A 27,109-nucleotide genomic window follows, 5' to 3' on the forward strand; every position below is an offset into this window, starting at 1 on the left:
TTAAAAGTCCAGTGTGACCTTCAATAAGAGTTCTGGAACACTGAAACCTGGCACCGCGCTACACCTTTTCCTTGGTCTAGCCATAACCCACTGTGACCGCACACGTTTGAAACTTTGGTCTTCATCCCACCCCTGACATTACCTGATTGTATTTGGTCACTACCTCATCTTAACCCCGAAGCATGATTTATACTTTACAGTAAGATGGTGTTGCGTGCCAAAAATAGTTCACAACGAGTTGTGTTGTGAGCTTGTAGATTTTAGGCACAGGACACCATAAATTAGGCAGTAGTTTCTCATGCACTTTCTGCTAGTCTTTTTTTATTCATCTTTCTGATACAATTTAGAATTTACTAAATAATATCAATTTAGAATTTACTAAATAATATCATAGTTGTATTAGGTTTATTTGGATTCATTTATACTTTGTCTTAGACAACTGCGCCACATACCGAAAATGAAACTAGATGCGACAAAGACATTAGGCTCAACTTTTATACTGTACGTGATAAGAGAATCTGTGCATAACCAAGGCTGAGCGGATCAAGGACACTCACCACCACAGCCACAATCGTCTCACTGTGCTGCCATGACCACGGACAGGCAAGCAATACCAACACTACAGTATCGATCAAAAGCCATTCCATCAGACTACGGAGCCGTTTCCTCCTCAATATAATAAGCACTGAGCCCTGTTGCCATGTCAGTCTTATCAACACAGGCCGTCTCACAGGCATTATCACTTTATGTATGACTAGGATTTACACTCCTCTGCTGCTGCACTGGCTATATCATTATTCTATATACACTTAACATCTGCTGCTAATTGATGTCTTAGAAAATACGTAATTGTTTGGGTGAACTACTGTACTCCTATCAATTACACACCCCATGAAGCCTTGAATTCATGGATTTTTTCCTAAGCCAATAATTTGATGACCGGCGGAGTCTCAAAGAGTCTCCTACTGACCGATGACCCGGTCATCAAATTATTGGCCCCAGAATGCGACAAAAACAAAAAGATCTCCATGAATTCAAGGCTATGGGGTGTAAGAGAGGTGTAAGAGAGTCTTATTGCCGTCTGCCATCTTTGTTTCACTTTACACGACTATTTTCGTTAAACTGCAAGACGTTGGGAACTTGTACTTGTGACAAGTCTGTTGATTTTACTTACAAAATAAGTGTTGATTTAACTGTACTTTTACCAGGTCTTTGCTTGCTGAAGTTAAACTCTTTGATCTAATTTAATCTTTAAAAGAACGTAATCCGTTTTTTTTTTTTTTTATTTCTCCCCGTCTATGCTCAACAGGCCTGATGTCATTACCCCCAGGGTCCAGGACAAAGATTTACGATGTACTGTGTGTTCAAATGTAAATGTGCTATAATTATTTAAAGGATTCCAATCCATACATGTCTCATCATAGACACTTCTGTAGCCCTCTGTATTCATAATTGGGTATCTTTTGTGGCAAACCATACATTTAGCATTAGCAAGTGCATAGAACTTGTACAGTAAACATGTACAGATACCGCTGAGCACATGTACATGCACAGAGAACAGAATGGTCCCATGGGGTAATTTGATGCCAGTGAAACATGACCACATGTTACATGTTTGGGACATGCTGGCCTACAAAATTCTATATAGAGTTCAGCGACTAGCACCCAATATGTAGTATCTACCATTTAATAGACTGCATTACAATGTACAGTACCAACATTAGCATTGAACCTTAACATGATTTAACACATTACTAAATAAGCTTTTAAGTAGTTTAAAAATCACATGGAAACGAATTAAATTTGAACATGAAACAGCAGCAACCCATGTAAACATCTAATACATCTTGTATCATCTCATCTGTCATATCTAGATCTATGAAATCTGTACCAAAAAAACGTTTTTTACAGATACAGTACCAGTGCAAAAGTGCAGCAAAATAGTTTTCCCCCCAAGACACTGTGAATACATAATACATTATTACACATTATAAACAAACACCCATACAGCATATTATGTCCCTTTGTATGTGCTGAACAAATAGTGCACATAAAATATATTCCATTATTTACTTGATAGTGTACAAAACTGTGCTCTTTCCATGCTTTCAGTTTAAGTTAGGAATAAATTAGTCGAGTGGTTTTCAAACTTTTTTTTTTAACCCATGAAGGTCCATTTTTCTATATCTATAATGGACCCAGGGTCCATTTGGTTCCATTTGTACACTCTCAGAGTTACAGATAGGTAAAGGTCTATTTGGAATTGGAACCACCACAAGGAACACTGAGGGTCCCTGGACCCCACTTTGAGAACCAATGCGTTAGTCGAATACTTGCTTAACATTGTTTAGAATCAAGAGCTGGCCATCAGTTGGCGTAGCAACAGACGAAGAGAAAAGAGAGATCCTTCCCTCCCTTTCATTAAACCTGAATGAATGCAGGCATTAACAAAGGAACTGGTGAATGCAGAGGAAGATGAGAATGTCCCTGTGGAGAGAAGGACACTGGGTAAGAATCATTTAACCACTGCTATTTTACTCACCTTTAGGTATGCATTTGATATACAGTATGTTATGTATACCATTTCCAATGTATTTATGGGTATGATGTATGCTTGTTATTGATCCGTCATATATATGGCAAAAGAGAGAACATTAAAGTGGGAGCTGCAGACATACTTACATGCGGTTATCTATTCTCTCTCTAAATGTATTATTTCATCATTCCAGAAGAACTTGCACTCGTGTCTGTGTCTGTAGAGATAGACTTGTGTCTTCTTGTAAGGTGGTCGGTGGTAGACCAGGTTTTGGCCAACGTTCTTTGTGCCTTCAAGCAATTCTCCACCTAGTGGACCCAAAGCAGCATGAATCTCAACCTTTTATTAACTTGTGGTAAACATTTGGAGTAAATTGTGCCTGAGGTGTCATCACAGACAAAAGATCAATGTGAGGCATAGGAACAGGCCAGAGGGGAGGGAAGTGCTTTGAATAGACAGCTTTAAGTTACCTCAGTCTCCAAAGCTCTCAGCCTGTGGTCAAAGTCTCTCATTTCAGTCAGCTGTTTCAGCACAGTGTCCACTCTGCCAAAACACACACAGTTCAGTACAATGCGATACAGAGCCATTTAACTGGTGCAAGTCTATGGCCGGAGATCAATTTAGTGATTGACATGAAGTGAAATCGGATGAAGTCGTTATCATCTCACTTGGCAGACATCCGCTTAAGCCTCTCAGAGTCGCTGCCTCTCTGAATCTTGCTCTGGTCTGTCAGGAAGTTCTCCTTCTGAATGGTCTCCCATGTTGTGAGACGGTTAGCCTCTTTCCCTCTCAACTCCAACACTAAACATTGAGGAAAAATGCTGACATTATTTGCACAACATGAGCTGAAGATGTTGAGCTGAAAAGCTTGGCCTAGACAATTATCAAAACATTACATTGGTTTCCGTCATAATCAATGTAATGTTCGGTAGGTAATAAAAGCAGTGTTATTTAGAAAGCAGATTTAGCACAAATGAGATTAGTTTTCAAGAATAATGCCTTGGGAACGACTCCCATCATTATGACCTGAGCATTCATGCACACTTACCAATGATTCTAGTGTTGTTCATGACTTCCCCCACTGGTCAAATCACAAAATATTTCCCCAAAAATAAAAGTAAAAATAAAAATAATAAAAAGGTTTTAATATTATATTAATTCGATCCAAATCAAATACTGACCAAAGTGGTGGATCTTCATAGAGGGCACCTTGCGGATTTTCCTCTTTATAAAGAGATGAAGGTGGGACAGGATGATGAATGGAGGAGCCAGAGAAGGACGGGAGTGGTACTCCACAATGAGGTTGTAGCGCTGGAACTTCCAGTGGATGTCGCTGTTCTCCTGCACCTCAGAGAAGGTGTAGCTGCAAGGAGGATCCAAGGGACAAATAATCAACACACTATTATATCAAACTACTGAAAAACAAAGTGAAAATTAATATTAAATATCATTATGTTTCATGGGATGGGGATGACATGTAGAAGACAAGATAAGGGATGATGAGAGGAGATAACTGCAGAGTGAAGGAAACCAAGAAGAGAGACAGGGTATCATAGAAAGTACTGTTATGGAGCCACAGACAGAACGAAGAGGAAATGTCCCTGGTTCTCTACCTGAATATGGCAATGAGGAGGTTGATGAGCAGAATGTTGGTGACCAGTAGGAAAATGACCAGCAGAATGACCACCAGCCAGTTGCTGTACAAGTTCCTACATGGCTCAGCACCGCCATCTATCAGTGTCATGTTGTCAGTGCAGGGCATGTCCCATTGTTGTCCCACTTTGATAAAAAATAATAATAATAATAATAATGAGGATTGGAAGGTTGAATTTCAAACTCTTACACTGATGTGAAACTAAAACTAATAAAAGACAGACAGACAGACACACCCACCATCTACTTCCTCAACAGGCATCCATCCAAAAATGTACAAGTACGGTCTGTAGAACACGCGACGGAAGATACGATTTGGGCTGGGATCATAGACATAGAGCAGTGCCTGATTGGCTACTCCATATGCCAGTAGCCACACCCCCAGGAAGAAGAAGAAGAAGAAGATATCTTTCATCTGAAAATGTGAAACAAAGACATGTTGTATTCATAATATAATACAAGTGACCAACACTACCCTCACAGCATGATAAAAGAGCATTAATGTCTGTCTCATGTGTCTTACCATCTTGCCAACCATTATGATTTTTGGTCCCAGTTGTTTGTGAATGGCAAAGATGTGAATGAGGCGGAGCGTGAAGACCATGTAGTCGATACACAGTACACTTCGTCCAGACTCATAGGACCACGCGAACATCCTGACACACACAAGCAGAGTAAAACACATTTTATCTCTTTAACCAACTTTATCCACCGAAAATTGCTGATCTACAGGGCAGGCTCACAACGCATCGGACTATTTTTGCTGAATGTTTGCCTATTTTTTCCAAATGTTTGCCTATAACGACTTGCCCAGAATAGGGATGCTAGGGTTCATGTGGTTAATACAATGTAATTGTCTCCGCCAGGCCGAAAGGCATGGCGGAGACAATAAAACGTACACACACACTCCCCGTACACACACACTCCCTGGATGCCACAGCAGAACCTCTGCCTCACATTTTACAGATCAGCCTGTCATAGCGCCACCATGAGGGCAACTTTTGCAAAATACATTTTTGGATATTACCCCGACGGATCTGTCCGATTTACCATATTCCATCCTGATTGGCTAACATTGGCTTCCAAAGTTTGCAGGATTGGTTCGTTTTCAACAAAATGCCTCAAATCATGAACGCAGCATGCGATTTCCATGAAATTTTCCACGTAGATTCCCACTTGGCCAGGAAGAAATGCCACTTGAAAACTTTCAAATCAGCCTCATGGTGGCGCTATAACAGGCCGATTCACGTTTTTACCTAAACTGCACCGATCTGCGTGAAACTGTGCATGCACACTCCCTAACGGCCAAGTAAAACCCTTTGCCCCGCATTTTTCACATCTGCCTTTTAGAGCACCACCTATTTCCTATAAAACTATTTCTTTGCTCTTACTTGTTCAGATTCTGTCCAAAAATCATGCAATTCGGGACACAGTATCTCTATAGTCCTGTGATCAAGATGGATGTATACGATATTTCAAATTCCATCCTACTTGGCTAACGTTGGCTTCCAAAGTTTGCAGGATAGGTCCGTTTTGAACAAAATTCCTCAAATCAAGAATGCAGTGTGCGATTTCCGTGAAATTTTGCACACACATTCCCACTAGGCCAAGGAAGAAATGCCCCCCTTTTCACATTGGCCTGTTATAGCGCCACCAGCAGGTCTAATTTAGCAAACCACATTTCTCGAACAAAATGCCTCAAATCATGAATGCAGTGTCCGATTGCTGTGAAAGGCCTAAGAAGAAATGGCACCCTTTTCACATTGGCCTATTATAGCGCGACCAGGAGGCCATAATAACCTAACTGACTGGTGGAGATTGGTGCTCCGAGGAGCACTTTTTCTAGTTCAACTTTAATTTTTATGATTTGAAGGTTCTTATCACCGATTCTTAACACCGTTCTGATTTCTTTCTTTTTTTTTTATCCCACGATTTTGTAACCCTTTTTTTTCACCCGGTGCCAATTTTCTAAGTGATCCTGGGCGCTACACTCTCCCCACCAGCCTAGGGAGCCCAGGGCCGAGCTCATGCCTCCTTCAATGCATGAGAGTCAACTGACCATCTTGTCACCTGACAGGGGGGAATTTCCCCGGTAGGACGTAGTGAGTGGAAGGAACACGTTATTCCAACCAGTTCCCTTCCCCTCCATCAGGCGCCCCGGCTGTCATGGGGGAGGCGGTATAGTGACCGGGATTACTACATGTTTTTGTGAGGGTATTAACTACCCTAGGAGACACAGGGAGAACAAGCAAAGTCCACACAGAGTAAGGTATGGGCACTGATGACGTGGAGGAGAAGACACGGCCCCAGCGCCCACAGCGTCCCCGGCGGGAATTGAAGCCAGGACTTTCTATCTGTGAAGGGACAGCGCTACTGACTGCGCCCCCGTGCCCCCCGTTCTGACATTTCTCATAGCTCTCCATTTACTTCAAGTAGTGTCTACCAACCTGCAGGTAAGACCCATAATGAACAGAATGATGGCAGTGAGGTCACACAGGTTCCAGAGATCCTGCGTGTACAGCCTCATCCTCTGGCGCAAAGGCATGTTGCCCACCAAGAATGTCTGAAAAGTAATTAAACATCAATCAAACCGATTTGTGAATGCTTTGATTATGGATTATGCTGTTCCATCAACTGTAAGAGGACAGTGTTTTCATCCAGGATTTTGTAATTATAGGTCAAAATTGGGTTTGATATACTGTTTTGTTAGCCAGAACATTAGGAGGGATGTTGGTGGTAGTCCGGTGTGGGTGCCTCTTGTCCGATTGTTTGTATACAAACTTGGCAATAAAATTAACTTATTCTGATTCTATAATAATGGGGAATATTTTACAAATAACAGGGTTTTGTTCCTTGTATTAATTTTGGTTTGGTTGTATTAATGACACACGATTCAAACGTTATTCCACTATACATAATTGTGTAGGTACTGTATGTATTAGATGAGCGGAGGGTGTGTACCAACATGGGAAATGCAACTGGGAAATGTAACTAGTAAGATAACCTCCTTCCACCCACCTCTCGGATCTCCTCACATATGATGGTGAACACCCAGAAGTAGAGCACGTATTCAGTGATGGCCGGGCCACTAGGGGGAGGTGGCTTAAAGTCCACCAGCAGCACATAGGCAAACAGGAGGAGGAAGACGAAGTACATCAGCATGTTGCCCAAAAAGGAAGTGACGGGAGCGATCCAGAACTGACGCCATCTTGAGACAACAAAGGAACGATTGGGCGCGGTAGAGCGGGCTACGCCTGTACAGGAGATAGAGTTGGACCCCAATTAGGAATGTAATCACTACAATAAGACAGTATCATGCCATCTGAACTAGTTAAGTGTTCTCACTTCACACTGCTAAAATATATACATTCAGGTCTTAAGACACAACAGCAACTGACTGTAACATAGGCCTTACCTTTGATGGGAGCAGGTGTTCTGGGATTGGGACGGTGCGTTTCCTGTGTTTCAGCATCACTAGAAAAATACAATACATGTTTTGTGTGAGTCAGTAAAACTATGATAGTCTGAGGCAGACAGACAATCCAATAAAAAGGTACACATCACTTCCTACTGTATGTTAATCAAGTAAAAGCATTGCTCTTTACTGTGGGTGGAATGTTCTCACTTGATTATTTTACAGAGAGGATGGTACATTTGTGTATTAAGTGATGATTACATGTGCTTCATATCAGAGAAGGAGAAGATGGTGGTTCCATAGCCTCCATAGCTGCTGTCATTGTCCCGACCCGGTTGGTCTTGGTTAGGTTTTGCAGACTTCTCCTGTCCCTCTGGTTTCCTGCGAGGTGGAGCGGCATGACAAACCCGTGAACAAAAAGGTCTTTAAACTCATTTTGAATTCCATCTATAATTTTGGTAATAAAGTATAATACACAAATGGGACAACAAGATAAAACGTGTAGGGCCGGGCACCAACCTGAAGGAGATGAGGTTGGTGTAGCATAGGACGGGGCAGAAAAATGTAAGGAGGAGTTTCCACACTTCTGTGCCCTTCTTCATGTCGCCCCACCAAATCTGAGTCAGCAGCGACTGAGAAGAAGAATGGTCTGTTTTTATTTTATCTGCGTTAAAGTGATATTTTTTGGTTAAAACAAAAAGTATTTTGTTAAAAGGTTAAAGCACTATATTCTGATAGTAATCATTGCTATAGAGTGTTTGTTCAGTAACAGGAGTCTCCCCGTCTCTCCAGCTCTTTAATAAACAGAAAATACATTTTCACTACATACATTACACTTGTTTAATATATATCCTGATAGAGTTCTCTATCCTGATTAGATAAAATTGGAAATGAAACTGAAACTGAAACGAAAATGCATTTTCTGTTTTATAAAGAGCTGGTGAGACAAGGAGACTCCTTTTACTGAACAAACACTCTATAGCAATGAGTACTATCAGAATATAAAGCTATTTAACACTTATTTTAACCAAAGAAAATCACTTACCCTACCTTTAATGTAACACAACTGTGCATGTTAGTTGATTATGTCATTCGATTTACATAAGCATACAGGAAACCCCCCAGTTTTGTCCTGACAAAGGCACCATGTGCCTTTGTCCACCATGTGGCTCTTCTGATAAATATTGGAGTCACTGGTCTCTTATCTTTGTTTCACCTGACAGTGAGGAGTTTCACTGGGAGAATGCAATACAAGCACAGGTTCACGCCATCTCTCCCAGATCTCCTCTCCGCTGAACAGGTGCCCCAACTAATCAGCAGGGGTCACTAGATCAGCGACAACAGCATGCCTGATACCTCACCAACTTCTAACGTGCAAACACAAACATTGTTTTCTGGAGGAACCGCTGCCAGGAAATGAATCCAGTGTTTTTAGGACTTTTTAACATAGTAACTGGAACTCAGATTGTCGAGGATGCCAGCTGAGCCAGTCAGATGGATATGGACAAACCTGTACTCCATCGTGGCTGAAGAAGAGGCATGCGTCAGCAGCCATGCCCATCTGGAGGCATGTTATGCCGCCCCATACTGAAGACTTTCTGATGAGCAGCTTGAAGGAGCGACTCTCATTGCTCTGGTAACATAAACCGAACACATCTGAGGGCACAAGACAGCACACCGGCAAAGCATGATAGATAGCTGAAAATAAAAAAATAATGAGACATTTTCATGCAGTAGAGTAGACTGTTTCCAAACTGGATACATACTGTAGTGTTGAAAAGTTCAGTTATTACTTAGTCATGATTAGATGACAGTATCCCAAGAAGATATAAAGAGCTATTAAGAGCTTGGTGGTGGCAGTACCATATCCACAATGTATTGTGCAATCAGCCACAGCAGATGGGTGACCTAACATAAAAGGTTGAAAGCTTGCGCACAGGGTTGCGCATGAGCGTAACCCCGTAACGCACTGCTGACCCTGAGGTCCGTGATCGAATCCCGCTGGAGGCACTCTTTTTCCGACAACCACAGACAATTTTTTGGCTAATAAAGTATAGTTTTGGACCGTGACGAAGGCGCGCAGTCTCAAGCGAACTTGAGCCACGAGAGGCACCACCAAGTGAGCTAAAGCGAGCGAGTTGCCATGCCGAACGTTGCGAAATTCGCTTTGAGCATACTCAGCGCCGCTCGAGTTACGTACCGATAGGGACAGAATCGTAAATCATGTTTTGGGGCGAGCGTTTGCCCCAACTGTCACTCAAAGTGACCACTGGCCAATCACAGCGCAACTTTTCCGGGATTTGCTCGAGTTGGGTTGCATTTCACTATCACGCGATTTAGGCGTATGCGCTGGGTGAGTAGTAGTAAGTAAGTACATTTTATTTATATAGCACCTCTCGCAGAGAGAACTCACAAAGTGCTTAACATACGTTGAATAAAAACAAAAACAAGCAAGAAAACATTAAAAGCTATACAATTCATGTGCATCAACAACATAGACAAAGAGATTATAACGAGACAGCAAATGCTTGTGCAAAAAGTAGAGTTTTCAGTTTGTTTTTAAAAATGTCCACAGATGGTACCTCTCTTCAGCTGACCTTAGGGCCCTTGGGGGCTCATAGGGCGGGACTAGATCGGTTAAATATTTCGGAGCCTGACCGTTCCGAGCTCTGTAGGTTAAAACCAAGACCTTAAAATTTACCCTGAGGTTAACGGGGAGCCAGTGCAGTGCAGACAGGACTGGAGTAATGTGGCATCTTCTATTTGACCTAGTGAGCAATCTGGCAGCGGCATTTTGAATCATTTGCAGGCGTTCCATGGAGGTTTTGCTGAGACAGGTGAAAAGTGAATTACAATAGTCCAGGCGTGATGAGATGAATGCATGAATAATCATTTCGAGTTCCGGGTAAGTGACTATGGATCTGAGTTTTGCAATATTTATGAGGTGGAAAAAGCAGGTGCGTGTTACAGAACTGATGTGGGTGTCAAGTTGCATGGTCTGATTAAAATTGACACCCAGGTTTCGGAGGTTGGGGCGGACATTTTGTCTGAGGAGCCCTATAGAGTCCATCACATTTGGCACAATGTGTTCTGGTGCCACGATGAGCACCTCTGTTTTCGATTAATTTAACAATAAAAAGTTGTCTGACATCCAGGCCTTTATAGCTGACATACAATCGTGTAAAACCTTGAAATTAAAATCAGCAGGGCTCTTGGGATTAAAAGAATAATAAAGCTGGATATCATCTGCATAAACATGATAAGAGATACCTTTAAAAGAACTGATAAGGTGCCCTAGTGGAAGCATGTAAAGTGCGAAAAGTGTATGCCCAAGGACCGATCCCTGAGGGACGCCATATGAGAGGGGGGTTGATGCTGACACATGGGTGCCCAAGGCTACAGAGAAACTCCTCCCTGTAAGGTAGGAGGAGAACCAGTTTAGGGCCCTCCCTGTGATCCCCACCTGTTCTCTGAGCCTATTAATTAAAATCTGGTGATCAATTGTGTCGAAGGCCGCCGTCATGTCCAGTAGTACCAGGATCAAACATTTACCAACGTCTAAGGACATCATTGAATCATTAGAAACTCTTAAAAGGGCTGTTTCTGTGGAGTGCATTTGTCTAAAACCTGATTGAAACTTATCTAAAATATTGTGGTCATTTAAAACTGTTAAAAGTTGGGTGGCAACAATTTTCTCTAAAATCTTGGAAATAAAAGGGAGTTTAGAGATTGGCCGGTAGTTGCTGTGGGCTTCGGGATCCAATCCAGGCTTTTTTTAAAGTGGATGTACAGTGGCTGTTTTAAAATAAGAGGGGACAGTGCCAGAGGAAAGGGAGAGGTTAAAAATATGGAGCAGAGATGGGCCGATGGAGCTAAAAACATCTTTTAAAATAGTAGTTGGGATTATGTCTAGCGGACTGGTTGAAGTTTTCATGCTGCTCACAAGTTCAGTTAAAAGGCGGAGGGAAACGGGTGCAAAGGAATCTAAAATACACTGGTTGGTGGGGGGCAGGTGGGGAGTGGGAGTAGAGTGGATGATGTCTGCTCTAATCGTCTCAACTTTGTTTACAAAGAATGTGAGAAATGCATTACAGTCAGTGATGGAAAAAACAGGGGTGACAGGTGTTGGTGGACAGACAATGTTGTTTATGGTGTCGAAGAGTACTTTTGGGTTGCGTTTGCTGGAGGAGATTAATTTAGTAAAATAGGCGGCCCTCGCCGCCTTCACCATGGCGTTAACATTATCTAAAAGATTTTTAAGTTGTAGCCTGTGGGCCTCAAGTCTAGAGGACTTCCACCGCCGCGCAGTCTTTCTGCACTCTCGGCGAAGGGAACGAGTGTCCTCGTTTAGCCATGGGGCTTTGTTTAAAGTGCAGACAGTGCATGACTTAAAAGGAGCAACTACATCTAAAATATCAGAACAGTGCAGGTTAAAAGACTGGACTAAAATATCAATATCAGGGTCAATCGATGGTGGAAACATAATGTTAAAAGCAGCAGAGAAATTTTGAGCTGACAGGCTATTTATCATGCGTGAGTGCTTAATGCGCGTACCAGCAACACAGTCAGGATTAAAAGTTACATTAAAAACTAGTGATTTATGATCTGTCGTGACCATATCCTCTGCGACAATGCTGCTCACTGCAAGGCCGAAACTAAAAACAAGGTCTAGAGTGTTTCCCCTATTGTGCGTGGCCCCCGAAACATGTTGTACCAGATTAAAAGCTTCTGTAACCTTGAGAAAAGGTTACAGAATCCACTTGCATTGAGTGAGCAACTCAATGCAAGTGGATGGGAGGGGATTTTCAGTGCCCTCTCTATTATTTTTAACTCTATGGTGACATCAGATTCCTGGATTCTTAGCTTGTAGACATAGGGTATCAGTTGGGGAGCAACAACCTAAAACTTTAGTTTGTTCAAAGTCTCACCATGTGCCAGGTTCTCAAACCGCTGTGCCAGCTCTTTCATAGAAAGTTTGGTCTCCCCCTCAGTTTCAATCTTCGACATCTCCCTTAGCATCTTACAAGCACTGAGAGCACTCAGCACAGACTCCCCTGCCTGGAATGAACAGGGGGACAGAGGGAGATAGATATGACATAACATATCATATGTACTTCTATGTACTGTACAAATCTTTCAGCCTTCTCTGAGCATCAGGTGTTTTACCATCTCCCAGAAGAAGATAGCCATCTCACTGCGGTTCTGTAGGACAGCCCAGATAAAGAGAGAGGCCATGGGGCAGAGACAGCGCTGGTCCCTGTACACACAGTCTCCACGCAGCAGCTTACTGGCACGCTGAGAAGGAGAGAACATAACTATGAAGAGGAAATGGGAGACATTTCTTAAAGAGTTTGATTTGTAGATGGAAAATATACTACTTGGAACTAACTATCTTACCCTATCATCTCTGGCGCCTGAATTTCCCCCGTGGGATCAATAAAGATATCTATCATAAATATAGGTCAGTTTTGTTTACAAATATTACCAACGTAAACAGAATTTACAGTTCCAGAATACAGTTGACACCGTAAACATTTTTTATTGTCTATGGTGGTATTAAAAAAAAACATATCCAGGGCTATTCGTTTATGTTTATATTACTGATCAGGCCTTAATAAAGTAACTGCGATAGGTAGCATGGCATTCACATATGTTAAACTGAAGAAATTGAATACAGTTCAAAAGATGCAACATATCCTTGAAACATTTGCAGCACATGAACCCTAGCATCCCTATTATGGGCACGGAATAATACTGTAGGTGAATGTTCAGCAACATTAGCAGATGTGTTGTGAGCTTGTAAATTGGCTATTTTTGCCCTAGAGATCTGGTGTAGAGGGAAGAAGGAGGGGGCCATGTTCAGACCCCTGGTAAATCCCGGTCAAAAAGTATATAGGGTTTAAGAAAGTAGTAGTTAGTACCCTCAGTGCCTTCCGGTGGTTGGTGACGTCTTCCAGACCCAGAGCAGGGAAGTAGAATGGCTTGCACACTTCGGCCATTAATGTCTCCAGGACACGTGACACCTTGAGGCAAGGAAATGGCAAAAGATACGAGTGAGGAAAGAAGACAAACTTATCACAAAAGCCACATTTCCTGTGGCTCTGTTAAACTCCTACAGATTTCTTTTTTGCAGAAAGATTAATAAAACACATTTTATTTTCAATAGAATTATCATGATTATATTATTGACCAATGAATAACACATTTGCTTTTCCATACAGATTGCCCTCCCCGAACTTTACAGCATTCATTTCTGATTAAAGGTCATCTCTTCAGCACCACTGATCAATCAAGGATCATAGTACGCATTTCTCAAAAGCCCACCTCAAACAGGGTGATCGCCGTCGTTGGTCCACTCCGTGGGCTTCCCGAACTCGACTTTTCAGGTGAGTCTAGCAGGTTACCCACAGAGCCTGGGATTCCCTGTCGCTCCACCAGGCGGCGCTGTAGCAAATAGTAGGCCAGCGTGCCGTCAGCCACTGAGCGGTAGAGGCTCTCCAGCATGCCGTAGGTCAGGTACTCCAGGATGTTGAACCCATTCTCAATGAAGAGACGCACAAACTGGGGCTTGTCATTGACCAGGGCGTCTGTCATGGAGTCCTCCAGGTCTTCATCCTGTTGGATGAAGACGGGGACAGGTCATTTACAAGCCATAAATAAACAAGATGTTGTAGCCCAGAAAATGAAATAGATATTTCAATCAGGTCTATACATTTTTCCTGTGTAATTGCCTATAGCATTAAAACTGTACAATATATATTGAGTGACAATTTTAGCGATTTACAAATACAGCACAACTAATAATACCTAAACATTTATAATACGGTAGGTTGCACTTGGGTTGAAAAATGGGCTACATATCATGGTGTGTGTGTCTGCGTGTGCGTGCGTGCATGTAAAGCATGTGTACAAAGTTCTTTGTACCGTTTGCTAAATGGGTTACAGAATGAAGAATTAATGGAATAGCGCGATTATTAAATTCCATGGAGACTATTGAGCAGTTTCCAACTGCCAACCATCAGGTTGATAAACAGTACAAGCGCTGAGCCGTGTCACCATGTTTATATTAATATGATTACACTCCACCTGTGCTGCCATGGCACTATCACTTATGTATACACATCTGCTATTAAAGGGGAATTTCGGACTAGCCCTTTTTTTACCTTTTATATGTATTGTTATTATATCCTAGGACGAGTGGTACAGTAGAACATTTTCATAGCTTCATACCGAGTCCACCGCAGATAAGAACCTGAGCGGACAGTCCATGCTCTAGATCGCGCATTTTAATAGCTTGTGGAGGGTGTTCTGTCGTTATGAACGTCAGATCTCACAAAAAAAAAGCTATTAAAATGCACGATCTATGGACCGCCTGCTCAGGTTTTTAGCTGCGGTGGACTGGGTATGGAGTAATGAAAATGTTCTACTGTACCACTCATACAAAAAAGGTAAGAAAAAGGCTAGTGTGAAATTCCCCTTTAAGTGATGTCTCACCTGCACAAGAGATTGTGATTCAACATCTGCTTTGATTGAATAACTTCTTCTGCTATTTAGAGTGTGAGATATAGATATCTATATCTCTCTATCTATCTATCTATACAGTATATATGAACACCTGCAGTGATTCTATTTCTTTCCATGACTTCTTGTCACGTGTTGGTTCTCACCTTCCAGTGGATGTCACCATTGAAGAGCTCACTCTTGGCGATGTCCACTCTGTTCCAGGTGACTGCAAGTTTCAGCTCCTCAGTGTATGGGCTGGCATCACAAGATACACGGTGCTTACTGGCTGAAACATGCACGCACATGCAAACACACAAACACACACGCACAATGTTACAGCAAAATCATAATATACTGTTAGCCACTTTATTTTAACCTCTCAGAACTAAGGATCATTATATACTAACAGAATACATTATAATATTGATTATTGTTCTATACCTCGCACGAGGGCCTTGAGCAGGACTGTATCGAAGTCATCTGGCCCCTCCTGCTCTCCATAGTAGACTGTGATTAGGTCCCTGTTCTGGTAGATGCTCAGAGCCTGAGGGTCAGAGTCAAGGGTCATAGGATGAGGAAATGACCTATTTCTGCAATTAAGTATCAACTGTAAACAGAAACCTGTAAGACTTTGTGATATTATCATCATTATTCTGATGGATTCTTGCAATTACGCAGCAAATGTCATCAGCCAGATTCAAACCTGTGACATATGATATACTGTACATTCCCCACCACTGGGCCAACAGCGTGCAACAGGCAGACAGACACTTGAAAAGGCCTTTGAAGTCAGTGGTGGACAGTAACAGAGTAAATGTACTTGAGTACAGGTTCTGAGGATCTGTACTTTACTTGAGTATTAGATTTTTTTGATCCTTAGTACTCTTACTGAGTACATTTCCAAGACAAATATTTTGCTTTTACTCGAGTACATTTGTAGGAAGGCTGAAAAGTACTGAGTACTTTTAAGCCCACTCCACATCCACACCAATGATTCCCCATGCAACTCCTTGCAACATGCAACTACTTGCAACCATTATCCCCAATGGCAGTTGCAAGGAGTTGCATTGGTGCGGTTGACCTTAAAACGGTTTTGTTGAAAGGAGTTGCGACTAGTTGCATTGGTGTGGTTTTGCCTTTAGGTTGGCAATTTCGTTTTCTTCCCCTAAAATGCAATTGGCCTAACTTCTGCTCTCACACTAGCCGTGTTTCTGGCTTCCCCCTCCGCTCGCCTCTTTGTTACAGTACATCTTGTATAGGTGTATAGGAGTGAAAGTATTTAGTTCTGGTTCCTCAGTCATTTCTGTTTTTATAGGCGTTTCTGCAGGCTGTGTGAAAACATTACAGCACTTTGTTGATATAAAAATTAAGAAATGTACTTCTACTCTTTTACTTGTACTTTAAGTATTTTTCAAAGCATGTTCCGGTACTTTTGAATACTTAAGTATATTTAAAAGCAATGACTTTTTTACTCTTACTTGAGTAACATTTTGACTGAGCTACTTTTACTTGTAGTAGAGTAAATTTGACCAAGAGTATCTGTACTCTTACTCAAGTACTGGGGTCGAGTACTTTGTCCACCTCTGAAATTGAAGTTAAGGTGATAGTTTCCCCACTATTATTACCCAGAGTTAGATACACTCATGGATAGCCAGTTATGCAGACAGTATTCCAATGAGCCTTTGGAGCTGTTTACATTTAAACTGCATGCACAGACAAAAAAAAAGACATCCATGACCTTGTCTGACTCTGGATAAGTAGGACAACTAGTAATTTTCTGCTAAAAACAAACTATCCCTTTAACCACATGAACCCTAGCGGCCGTATTGTGGGTATGCCATAATAGGCGAACATTCTGTGAAAATAGCAGGTCACATTGCGATGTGTTGGGAGCTTGTAGATTGGATATTTTTGACAAAGATATTTGGTGTAAAGGGGAAAAAGAGGGGGTGCAATACGTTAGTCCGACAGCGCATTCCTCCGACAGCGCAGTGCTCCGACATTAAACAGTAAACCCGAACCAAACCCGCACCCTAACCCTAACCGCACGCGGATGCCACATAGTCGGAGAAAAGGTCTGTCGGATTAACGCATGCCTCCCAAAAGAGGGTCTCCTTGGGGGACCCAAGTAAATATGGTAAGCATCACAGTGCTGACCATTGACCAGAACACAGAAAGAAGACTCTCCCTGTCAACAGAGCACACAGGCACTTTAACACCCGTAGACCTATCAATATTATGTTGAGAAAAGCCCATTGACTTAAGGGTGTTGTGTTGAAAGCCACATTACTTTGTGGTAGTTTGCACCATCCACTGCCCTTACCTGTTCAACAAGTTTGTCCGTCTCTGCTTCAGAAGGGAAGTGCTTCCTGACCCGTTCCGCCACCCTATCCTTCAGATCACTGTGACCTGCCTCACCATCTCCCTCATTGGAGGACTGGGCAGCAGGGGCAGATGATAGGTTCTCTAAAATGTCACACAAGAGGTCAGCCACACCTCCTGAACCTGCCAGCACCAGCCAGGGCGTTGACTTCTTCAGAGACAGATCCACCCGCTGATGAAGATGTTAGGGGAGGGAGGGAAAAGGAGTAAAGTGGAGGTAGGGAGGGAAGAGAGGAAGAGTGCAACAGGTATGCATTTCAGACAAATTATTGCTCCTCTACTGGTTACTACTTTGAATGCCTGGCTTTTATTTCTTTACATAGCCCTCCAGTTTATAAACGTTCTGATGCCTGGATACAAAAGCACTGGTCATTGCAGTCTTTATTATAGGTTATTTATCGGTTGTCAGTTTTATATAGAATGGCACACACCCAAAAGTTGGAGAGGTAGACACAAGCTAGTAAACATTTAAGAATCAGAGAGTTGCACACTCAGATGTCTCCTCTGCTGTGACCAATGAGCAGTCATTCAGCTATGTTTGCTCACGGGCAAATCAGCATGGCGAAGGCAGCTTCTGTCAAAACGTTAGTCAATGAAACACAGCAGAGGAGAAACCCAGAGTGTGGCAGGATATTATAATTGCGTTTGTATTCCTGGATTATCACGAAACTTGGTATGAACGATCAGTAGGCTGCCCTGAACAGATAATTCAATTTTTGGCCAAAAAGGATCAAATGTCAAGGTCAACATTACATAATTCCACAAGGTTTACACCCCCATGTGCATTTTGTTCTTATTTTATGTTTTCATACAGTAATATGGTAAAAGTGCCTGTAACTATAATGATAGTGAATAATCAGCTATAACAAAAGGAAGACTTGCAATGCTGATTCCATTAATGTGCCTGGCTGATAAAAGCCCAGTTATATGTCATCTTAATTGGATGAATGATTATTGCATTAAAAAGCAGTGACTGTACCTCCAGCATTGATAGTTCTCCTGATATGAGCATGCAGAGAACAGGAATGTCAATGCTGCCACTGCCTGTAAGAAGACAAAAATAAAATCAAACTGTCAAATTATTTCCTCTCTTGTTAGTATAGTTAATTTATAGCTATAGCACACTGATGTACTGTACATACCTACTACCTACCATATGTCTACATCTCTTATTTATATATATATATATATATATATATATATATATATATATATATATATATATATATATATATATATATATATATATATATATATATTGTTTCGTTTTTATTTTTATATTATATATTTTAACTCTTTCATTTGGTGTCAAGAGGAAGGGCAAAGTAAGAATTGCACTGTACAGTGCAACCTGGCTCTCTCAGCACATAAGAGAATAGAGCGCATTAAACTATTTGACTTTAAGCTTTGAGGACAGCTCTCTACTTGATTCTACATGTTGAATAGCTCAGCCTGAAATTCAAGCAGCGGCACGCAATGGCCAGTGTCCAATCAGATGCCTGGTCTTAATCCCATCAATATCCAGTAACGTGCAATAACCACTAGGGGGTCAAAAGGAGTCGAAATGAAGAGTGAATCGTGTTTGGGTCTTTATGACTTTTATGGCAATGATTAAGCGATTCGTTTTCAAATATTAAATTGAAGACTATTTTTAAAGGAAAGCAATTAAAAATTCTCCTCTGACAGTTTGATTACCGACTCCTCTGACAATAGAAATATATTTTGGTTGGTCAAAACATTTGAGCCCTTTGGGAATCACTAACAGACATTTTCCACCATTTTATAGCCCAAATAAATTGATTACTCGAGAAAATCATCGTTTGTAGCAGCCCTACATGCATCTGACTGCTCGACAGTCATTCGGCAGCAACATAGTTGCCCCACAACCAGAGCTTGAAAACTGCACTCTTCTTAGAGTAAACATAAAACATGCTGGTTCTTCTAGCAGTTCAACACAAAATCAACCATAAATAAAGTCAACATTTTTTTACTTATTTAAGTCACTTTTTGACCTGGTCATGGCAAACAATACCCATTATTATTTTAATTCCACTAACTATCAAATTCTTTACATCCACCATCCCTTACCCCAAATGCCTGTGCGTTGGTGGGAGATGTAGTCCTCTAGCTTTGCCCTGAAGATTGTCTCTCCTCCTCTGCGACCTACACTCCCATCGTCCACCAGCAGGAAGGCCTGGTAGTTGTTGTCCAGACTATAGGAGTCCCCGGTTTTGTTCTGGACATAGTACTTAGCAGGGAAGCTGCCCTGAGGGATAGAAGAAAACAGGAGTTGCATACAACAGTGTCTATCAACTACAGTACATGTAGGTCAGGGCCGGGAAATTGGTCAGAAGCCTGTTCTGGTGTGTCCAAGGTGTGTGTGCATGTGAGTGCGAGAGTGAGAACACTCTTTCAGTCAAACGCCACTATAGGCATAAGATTATTATTTCTGTGGAGGAAAACGCTACTTATAAAGTGTTTGTGTGTGTATACCTGAGGGTTGACCAAATGTTGTCGGTTGTGCACGAGGCCCCAGGGAGCGATGCCCAATGCAACGACTTTGTTGACAGAAGAGGCTGCAGTGGCGTGGTCCCTCACCGCCTCTCCTACGCATCTCCCGACACCTTCACGCAAGCCTGATGTCAATATCCAGGCTCCTGGGTGCGCGTTGTGTGTGTGTGCAGTGCACATACGTTTTTTTGTTTGTGTGCAATTAGGAAATATGAAAATACGTGAGTAAGATGAAGTAGATACAATTGTTTGTGTGTTTTGGTGATAGAAAGGGAGAAAGAGGGAAATGTTATCATTAGAGATGTCCCGATATTCACAGTTCAAAGCTATCAAAGTTGATATAAAGTTTTAAGAATGAGCCTTCGGAGCTGTGAAATGCCACTACTGTGACTTCAGTATTAATCATTAAATCATTAACAGTCTACAGCACTGACTTCTTGAGACAATTAGGCCTCCAGTCCTTAACAGGTTTTTCACTTTTAAACACTTTTAGGGTCATCTTAACGTCTACTCTGGCTTTAGTGTGCAATGCATCCTGACCCCAGACACTTTAAGTTGGTCGATTCAATATTTTGATTTTGATATTCCTTTTATCAGACATGCTCTATAGCTATACAAGCCCATTCAACTTCAAACTCCATTTAAAGGGCAAGACCACTTTGGTAGAGGTTTGGGTTGTGTATTTACCTTGCCATGATGTAACTCCAAAGGCAGACAAGAAATTAAACAAAAATGCTCCATCGATTAGAAATTGATAATTCTAAATTTGCTCCACATTGACTTACACTGTACGGTAAAACAGCTCTCAAAGTCACTCTATAAGCACGTAAACAAACACGAACAAACCTGATTCAGACCATATAGAGCATCACCAAACCCAGTACTGTTTTTTTTTAAATAAAAATGTTAACTTCCTGCTGATTTTACTATCAGTCCAGGTTTTCTTCTTAATAAAAATAGCAAAATCAACAGGAAGTTAACATTTTTATAAAAAAAAAAAACAGTACTGGGTTTGGTGATGTTCTATATTGTCTGAATCAACTTTGTTTGTGTTTGTTTATGTGCTAAAAGAGTGACTTTGAGAGCTGTTTTACTGTACTATGTAAGTCAATGAGGAGCATATTTTGAATTATCAATTTCTAATCAATGGAGCGATTATTTTTTATTTCTTGTCCACCTTTGGAGTTACATCATGGCAAGGTAAATACACAACCTAAACCTCTACCAAAGTGGTCTTGCCCTTTAACCATTTTAGACTAATTCAAAAAACACATCCCTGTTCTGACTGATATTGTGCAAGGGTTATTTTTTTAAATTACTTTTTTAATTGATTGATTTATTTATTTTCATAAAAACAAAAAAAAGGAACGTGTGTTTTCAATTAGTCTAACATGGTTAAAATGGAGACTGACTTTGAATGTTATATCAAGCAACTTAAAAACTGTCTGGGGTGCACACAAAAGCCAGAGTAGACGTTAAAATTACACAAGTGTTTTAAAGTGAAATAGCCCTAAAATCACTTCCAACCTGGCATCCCTGTTGGGCATGTCATTATTATAGGCTAACATTTTCAAAACCTTTCAAAGATTTTCAACAAATTCTCAAACATAGCACGTATCGCATATGTGACACACTGTGAGCTTGTGGATTGTATATGTATGCTATTCATAATATATAGGGCTTAAGTGGTTAATTGGATAATGATAGCTGAAGTAAATTATTGAATATTCTTCATGCATTTCCACATGCATTTCAGCCATTAGTCATCTACTATAGAAGACTCTGGTGTCATAATTGGGATAGGATACTGTAGTATGTTGTTTCCATATAAACTAGATTTGTGTTTTAGATAGGTTCGCCCGTCTATACAGTGTATCTATATTTACTAATCTCAAGAGGAGGGAAGTGAAACAGAGAGGACCGGTCTCACAGTACTGTACCCTCTGCATCTTGCGCAACATCCACAAAGCTCTCTGGTAATGCAATGATGGTGTGTGTGTGTGTGTGTGTGTGTGTGTGTGCTCTCGTGCGTGTGCGAGTTTCATTTTTGTATTCAGCCGTTTTTGTATTCAGCCTGAAACTGAAAGTACATTACACTGATGAAGTCATCAGTCTCGTGCAGTTTAAAGAAATTATACAACATAAGCTATGAGCCACTTCAAAGCCCTTCAGATCAGGCCTTTTTTTAAGTTCAGTCAGATAACTCACGAATAGATTGAACCAATATAATAGAACGAATAGATTGAACAAATATTATAGAATGAGAATACAAGTGTGGATGTAATATTTTATCTTGGCGTTCAGGCTCTGCTACATATTTCTCCCTGCTCAGCACAATTAGACAACCATCATTAAACATTAAGAGCAGGGAGATAGATATACAATAACAACCCCCCATGGGGAACAGAGCCAATCTCTGGTAATGCAGTGATGATGGCATGACAATGCTAATGCAGAAGAGAAATATTACACCCATAGCCTACTAGTATCCTCTACCCCAGCCCACTGGTGGTGCTGGGGTGGTGGTGGGAGCGAACGCTGCATGACAACAAACCAGAACACGCAAAGCGGAAGGAACACAGATTTAGGTGAGCTTAAATACCCGCCCAATTGGTCAGCTGATTGCCACGTCAGTGTATGACGTACTGTATGGGTCTTGCATGACACTGTATACAGCCACATAGTATTGAGCATGCATGTAACCTCTCGAGTGTATAATGAACTAACCTCGCAGGCTACGTATCATTTATACTTTGGCCATTTCTGCTAATGTTCTGATATATGTATGAGTAAAGAGAGCGAAAGGTGCACAGAGAGGATCAATGACATGCAAATTTGTCACAAAGCCAGAATCGTAAAGTTGAGGTTAGTCTGGTTACTTGTTTGACAGCTTGAAAAGGGTTATGCCTAATTTATGCTTTGTCACAACGGTGTCGCTTGTTGAAAATAACTTATTTCAAAGCAATAAATGCAATGTGACACCACAGCAATGCAATGTGACACCGTCATGTGACAAAGTATCAATTAGGCTTCAGGGTTAGTTGATTTGTGCGCCCAATGCCAGAATTTTAACTTATTAGTATTCCCTAAATACAGACAGTGACACTAAACAATTTGCACTAGAAATAAACTAATTGCACTCCTACTTCACTTTTGCATAATTGTTGAGGATCACAGATGACAATGTAAATGGCTGTCCAAAAGTAATTGCAGTAAGACCAAAGGAATCTAGGAAGACAGAGGGTAGGACTGTAGTTTCCACAAATAGTTAATCGAACTAATCGATTTAATCAATTATAAAGAATTATAGATAATCGATAATTTAATTTAAAAAAACAAATCTCCCTCTTTTAGCACGACACCGTTCGACGAAGTATGAAATAATGCTAAATGAAATAATGCTAAAGAAAAACGCGTCTGTTTGATTAATTGAAAAAGTAATAGATAGAATCGTTAATAAAATAATAGTTGCAGACCTATGCCGCACCTACCTGTGCTTTGTGAGCAGGCTTTGACCAGCCCCTGCCTGAGCACCTCCCGAACCCAGGTCTTGACCTTTGAGTTGCCTTCTCCTCCCACCACAGATACCACCAGGTTGGGTTTGGGCAAATCCCAATGGGTTGTCATCAGGGTGTAGGCCATAGAGGGGTCAGTGTTCCCTGACAGGCGCAGGAACTAGGTGATAAAAGTAAATAAGATTATGACAGCGATGGACAGAACCTAAATAGAGCACCGAAGTCTGGCACCGAGTGCCACGCTATGAGCTTGTAGATCTGCTATTTTTGAAAAATCTTGAATATGTGTGCAAATCTTTCAATATATACATTTTTTAAAGCCAACATTTTTAACCCTTTGCTTCTGGGGGTCCCTGGAACAAAACATTTTCAGATGGGCGTCCACGGCCAAATGTACAGTATATCAATTTAGGTGTCTTTGGCATGAAAAACGTTGAAAACCACTGCCTTAAAGCATAAGCAACAATCTTAAAAGCTGACTGAAAATGTTGAAATTGATTATGCAAAACACTCCCATGGACCACAGTGAACATTTATCAGATTGAATCAGGCACCCACATAGCTGTGCCTCTTGCTGGCTCCCGCAAAATGCAACTCTCCAAAGGCATCGGTGGGATATTCAGAAGAGTGCTGGGCACTGTCCCAGTGGTTGACGATGGCTGTGCTGAAGTAGTCGCCCAGAGCCACTGATTCATGGCAGTCCCTCCGACCTCCACACTGGCATAGTGCGCCTTTACTGATTGAGACAAATAGGGAAATACATCAAATGGACCAGTGGTTCTCAACCTGTGGGTCCCCACATGATTGGGGGGGGGGTCCCAGATGACAGCAAAGTGACAATTTAAGGACTTTTACCTGAAGAAAAAATAATAATAATAAATAAATGAAATTTAAAAAGACCATTACTGCATCCAAAGTAAGCAACAAACTATAAAAACTGGTCAAACAATGGCCAAATTGTCAAATAATACAAGACAGAGGCAAATATTTTGAACATGGCTGATCTACAAGCTCACAACACCTTGCGTTTTGCGAGGCGTTGTGAGCTATGTTGTGTCTATTTTCACAATATCTGTGGAACCGAGTCAAACTAAATGTAACGCCTCAACTCCGACAATTCCAGGTGCTTGTCAGGGTGGGGGGGTTCATATTAGCTCCAATCGGAACCTCTCCCTCCGCTGTATAGCTCATCTCGGAGCTACATAGTGGAGGGAGAGGTTCTAAATGGGGCTAAGTTCATATATGTTTATTTTGGGGGGTCACGGCCTGAAAAGGTTGAGAACCCCTGAAATAGACAATCTGGTCATGATGTCTGTGCAATCATGTCATGATGTCTGTGCAATCATTAGAACTGCTTTATCAGCTCAAGAAACCCAACTTGCCCCCTTTTTTTTTTGCCATTTTCAGTTACTCTTCGGCTTAAGCGAGGGATAATTGACGGGCAGCATGGTCATTATTGAAAATTAAAATGCACCGACGCGATAGCGAGGTGCATGATCACTCTGAAGGGCTTAAATGTTTTTTTAATAAAGGGCAGGCTATTGTTTACCTGGAAGAATCTTCCACAAAGGTGGTGCACACTCTTTTCTTGTAGAGTTTGGAAATCCAACTCTGTGAACAGTTTTCACAGGTTATGGTTTATTACAGCACACTGAAAGTTATGACATTTTGTATCTTATTATTCATGGGATAATAAGATGTAAAAGATGTAGGTTTAATAGGATATATATGTTTAAGAAAACAACAGTAGGACTACTGTACTTTTGGAGCATATTAGAACTCTATTCGTGTAGCTGCAGGGTTTGTTTATCCCAAATGTTTACTTTTGCACAATGGTCACTAGGTGAGGAAGTTATTGTTGGGCAACTACCCACTCTAGTTTTATAAAGTGCATAAAAGAGACGAGAGTAGCCTATCCTAAATTGTTCCTTCTTTGTGAATAGAGGATATGCGTGTGACATCATCATCAAACCCGGAAGTTATGCAGGAATGCCTACCGAGTGTCAAAAAAATACTTTCTGGCCTTGACAGCCCATGCATCCAAACAGAAAAGTCATATCTGATTGAATTAAACAACATTAAACAATGTTAAACTCACTTTGCATGTTGCTTTGCCACTCGATGTGCCATTCACTTTAAGCATGCGCATATCCTCTATAGACTTGCACGCAAACCCCAACCCGCACATTCCTGCCTGCTGCCAGTGCCAGTCACACATTTATAACTTTTCACAGACAGCATTCGTTCTAAATAACCCATAAATAACCCATCTAAAGACCTACATGACAGTTTTAATCTTTGCCCACCTGGTCCGTGTCACCGGCGACGTCTCCCCCTTCTTCCTCCTCGTCGCTCATATTCTTTAAGGTGCTGCAGTGGGTGGTTAAAACAACTTGAATGCATTTCCTGGCTGCAAAATTTTAACTATATCGGCTATCCTCCCAAAACTAGTAAAATGACATTCCATCTGTCTTGTTAGTCTTGTCTGGGAGGTGCTATATGCCCGCAAAGTGTATATTATATTTGTTAATGGCAGTAGCCTATCTCAAATGCTAGATGTGTTGAGAGTGGAATTCCACAATGGAATTCACTAGGTCCTTTACTCTTCTCAATTTTTACAAATTTTCCATTGGCTCTTGAAAAAGCTCAAATAGTCTATGTACTCGGATGACACGACATATACACGGTCAGGCTAACACAATCGGTGAGATAACTGAGATTTTGAACAAAGAACTGAAAGCGGTAACGGAATGGGTGACCAGCAACAAATTAGTGCTCAACATTCAAAAAAGAAAAAAGCATTGTATTTGGCACAAACAGGGGTTTTGCATCACCATGCTAGTTTGTGATGGCCATTTTCATCAATATTGTACTTTTGTCACAGACATATAAAATAACTGGTCAATAATTTGACCAGAAACACAAATGACTTGCCCTAAATGTAATGTGCCATAGTGTCTATGCCAGTGTGCTACATATTTTAAAACTATAGACCAGTATTTCTGCATAAACACTAGTGCCACAAACATTGAGCCAGTGTACACACACACACACACACACACACACACACACACACACACACACACACACACACACACACACACACACACACACACCCCTACCTACCAGGGGTCATCACCATGCCAACTTCTGATGGACATTTCCATCAATACTTGATATTGCCACAGACATGCAAAACAAGTGATCAATATTATTACCAGAAACACATAGGCCTAGCCCTAAATGTATACAGTACTAATGTACTCCTGATGTGCCATAGTGTCTATTCTATTCCACTGCACTACACATTTTAAAATGTGCCACTTATCAAAAAAATATGAATACAAATCAAATCTAAATTATTTGGGGGGAAAGGCCAATCTACAAGCTCACAACCCATCACGGCATGTTGTGAGTTTGTAGATCAGCTATTTTCTTTGCTCTTTAGCCTATAATGGCAGGGTTAAAGTGGTTAGCTATACTTTAGAAAACCTGGAGACTGAAGTCGTCCTCTGTATACTGGCAGTCCCGAGAAAGGCATTAAATGTGGCATGGTCCAAATATTCCATGTTTGGGATTTCAATAATTGGGTCT

The 27,109-nt window shown here is 41.2% G+C and overlaps 1 protein-coding gene across 3 annotated transcripts; it reads right to left on the minus strand.

The window, feature by feature from the left end:
• Positions 1 to 1,671: 1,671 nt before the first annotated feature.
• On the minus strand, positions 1,672 to 25,912 carry LOC311060744 (transient receptor potential cation channel subfamily M member 4-like). Of its 3 annotated transcripts, none has more exons than XM_084079052.1 (28): positions 25,822 to 25,912; positions 25,065 to 25,126; positions 24,074 to 24,251; positions 23,492 to 23,675; positions 19,983 to 20,143; positions 19,578 to 19,755; positions 18,469 to 18,533; positions 17,431 to 17,661; positions 15,549 to 15,651; positions 15,272 to 15,393; positions 13,929 to 14,219; positions 13,526 to 13,627; positions 12,771 to 12,899; positions 12,533 to 12,662; positions 9,115 to 9,302; positions 8,124 to 8,236; positions 7,866 to 7,985; positions 7,605 to 7,663; positions 7,208 to 7,443; positions 6,637 to 6,752; positions 4,713 to 4,845; positions 4,430 to 4,604; positions 4,150 to 4,315; positions 3,718 to 3,899; positions 3,205 to 3,337; positions 3,007 to 3,079; positions 2,683 to 2,844; positions 1,672 to 2,487 (listed from the first exon to the last, which is right to left on the minus strand). In XM_084079052.1, exons 1-27 carry the CDS (start codon positions 25,870 to 25,872, stop codon positions 2,713 to 2,715), a joined length of 3,813 nt encoding a protein of 1,270 aa, XP_083935178.1. In that variant the 5' UTR covers positions 25,873 to 25,912; the 3' UTR covers positions 1,672 to 2,487; positions 2,683 to 2,712. The 3 variants fall into 3 exon arrangements, with proteins under 3 accessions (XP_083935178.1, XP_083935179.1, XP_083935177.1); XM_084079053.1 differs by having other exon boundaries at positions 9,115 to 9,260; positions 19,983 to 20,146; XM_084079051.1 differs by having other exon boundaries at positions 19,983 to 20,146.
• Positions 25,913 to 27,109: the final 1,197 nt, after the last annotated feature.

The sequence above is a fragment of the Gymnoscopelus microlampas genome (assembly GCF_963454915.1).
Source record: "Gymnoscopelus microlampas genome assembly, chromosome: 14".
Taxonomy (NCBI): domain Eukaryota; kingdom Metazoa; phylum Chordata; class Actinopteri; order Myctophiformes; family Myctophidae; genus Gymnoscopelus; species Gymnoscopelus microlampas.

Excerpts from the sequence above, each read along its gene's own strand:
- LOC311060744 (XM_084079051.1), bottom strand. The coding sequence starts at position 25,872 with ATGAGCGACGAGGAGGAAGAAGGGGGAGACGTCGCCGGTGACACGGAC. Across the intron at positions 23,676-24,073 it reads CCAGCAAGAGGCACAGCTAT|TTCCTGCGCCTGTCAGGGAA; the intron begins GTGGGTGCCTGA and ends TTTATCACCTAG. Across the intron at positions 17,662-18,468 it reads GAGAACTATCAATGCTGGAG|CGGGTGGATCTGTCTCTGAA; the intron begins GTACAGTCACTG and ends CATCTTCATCAG.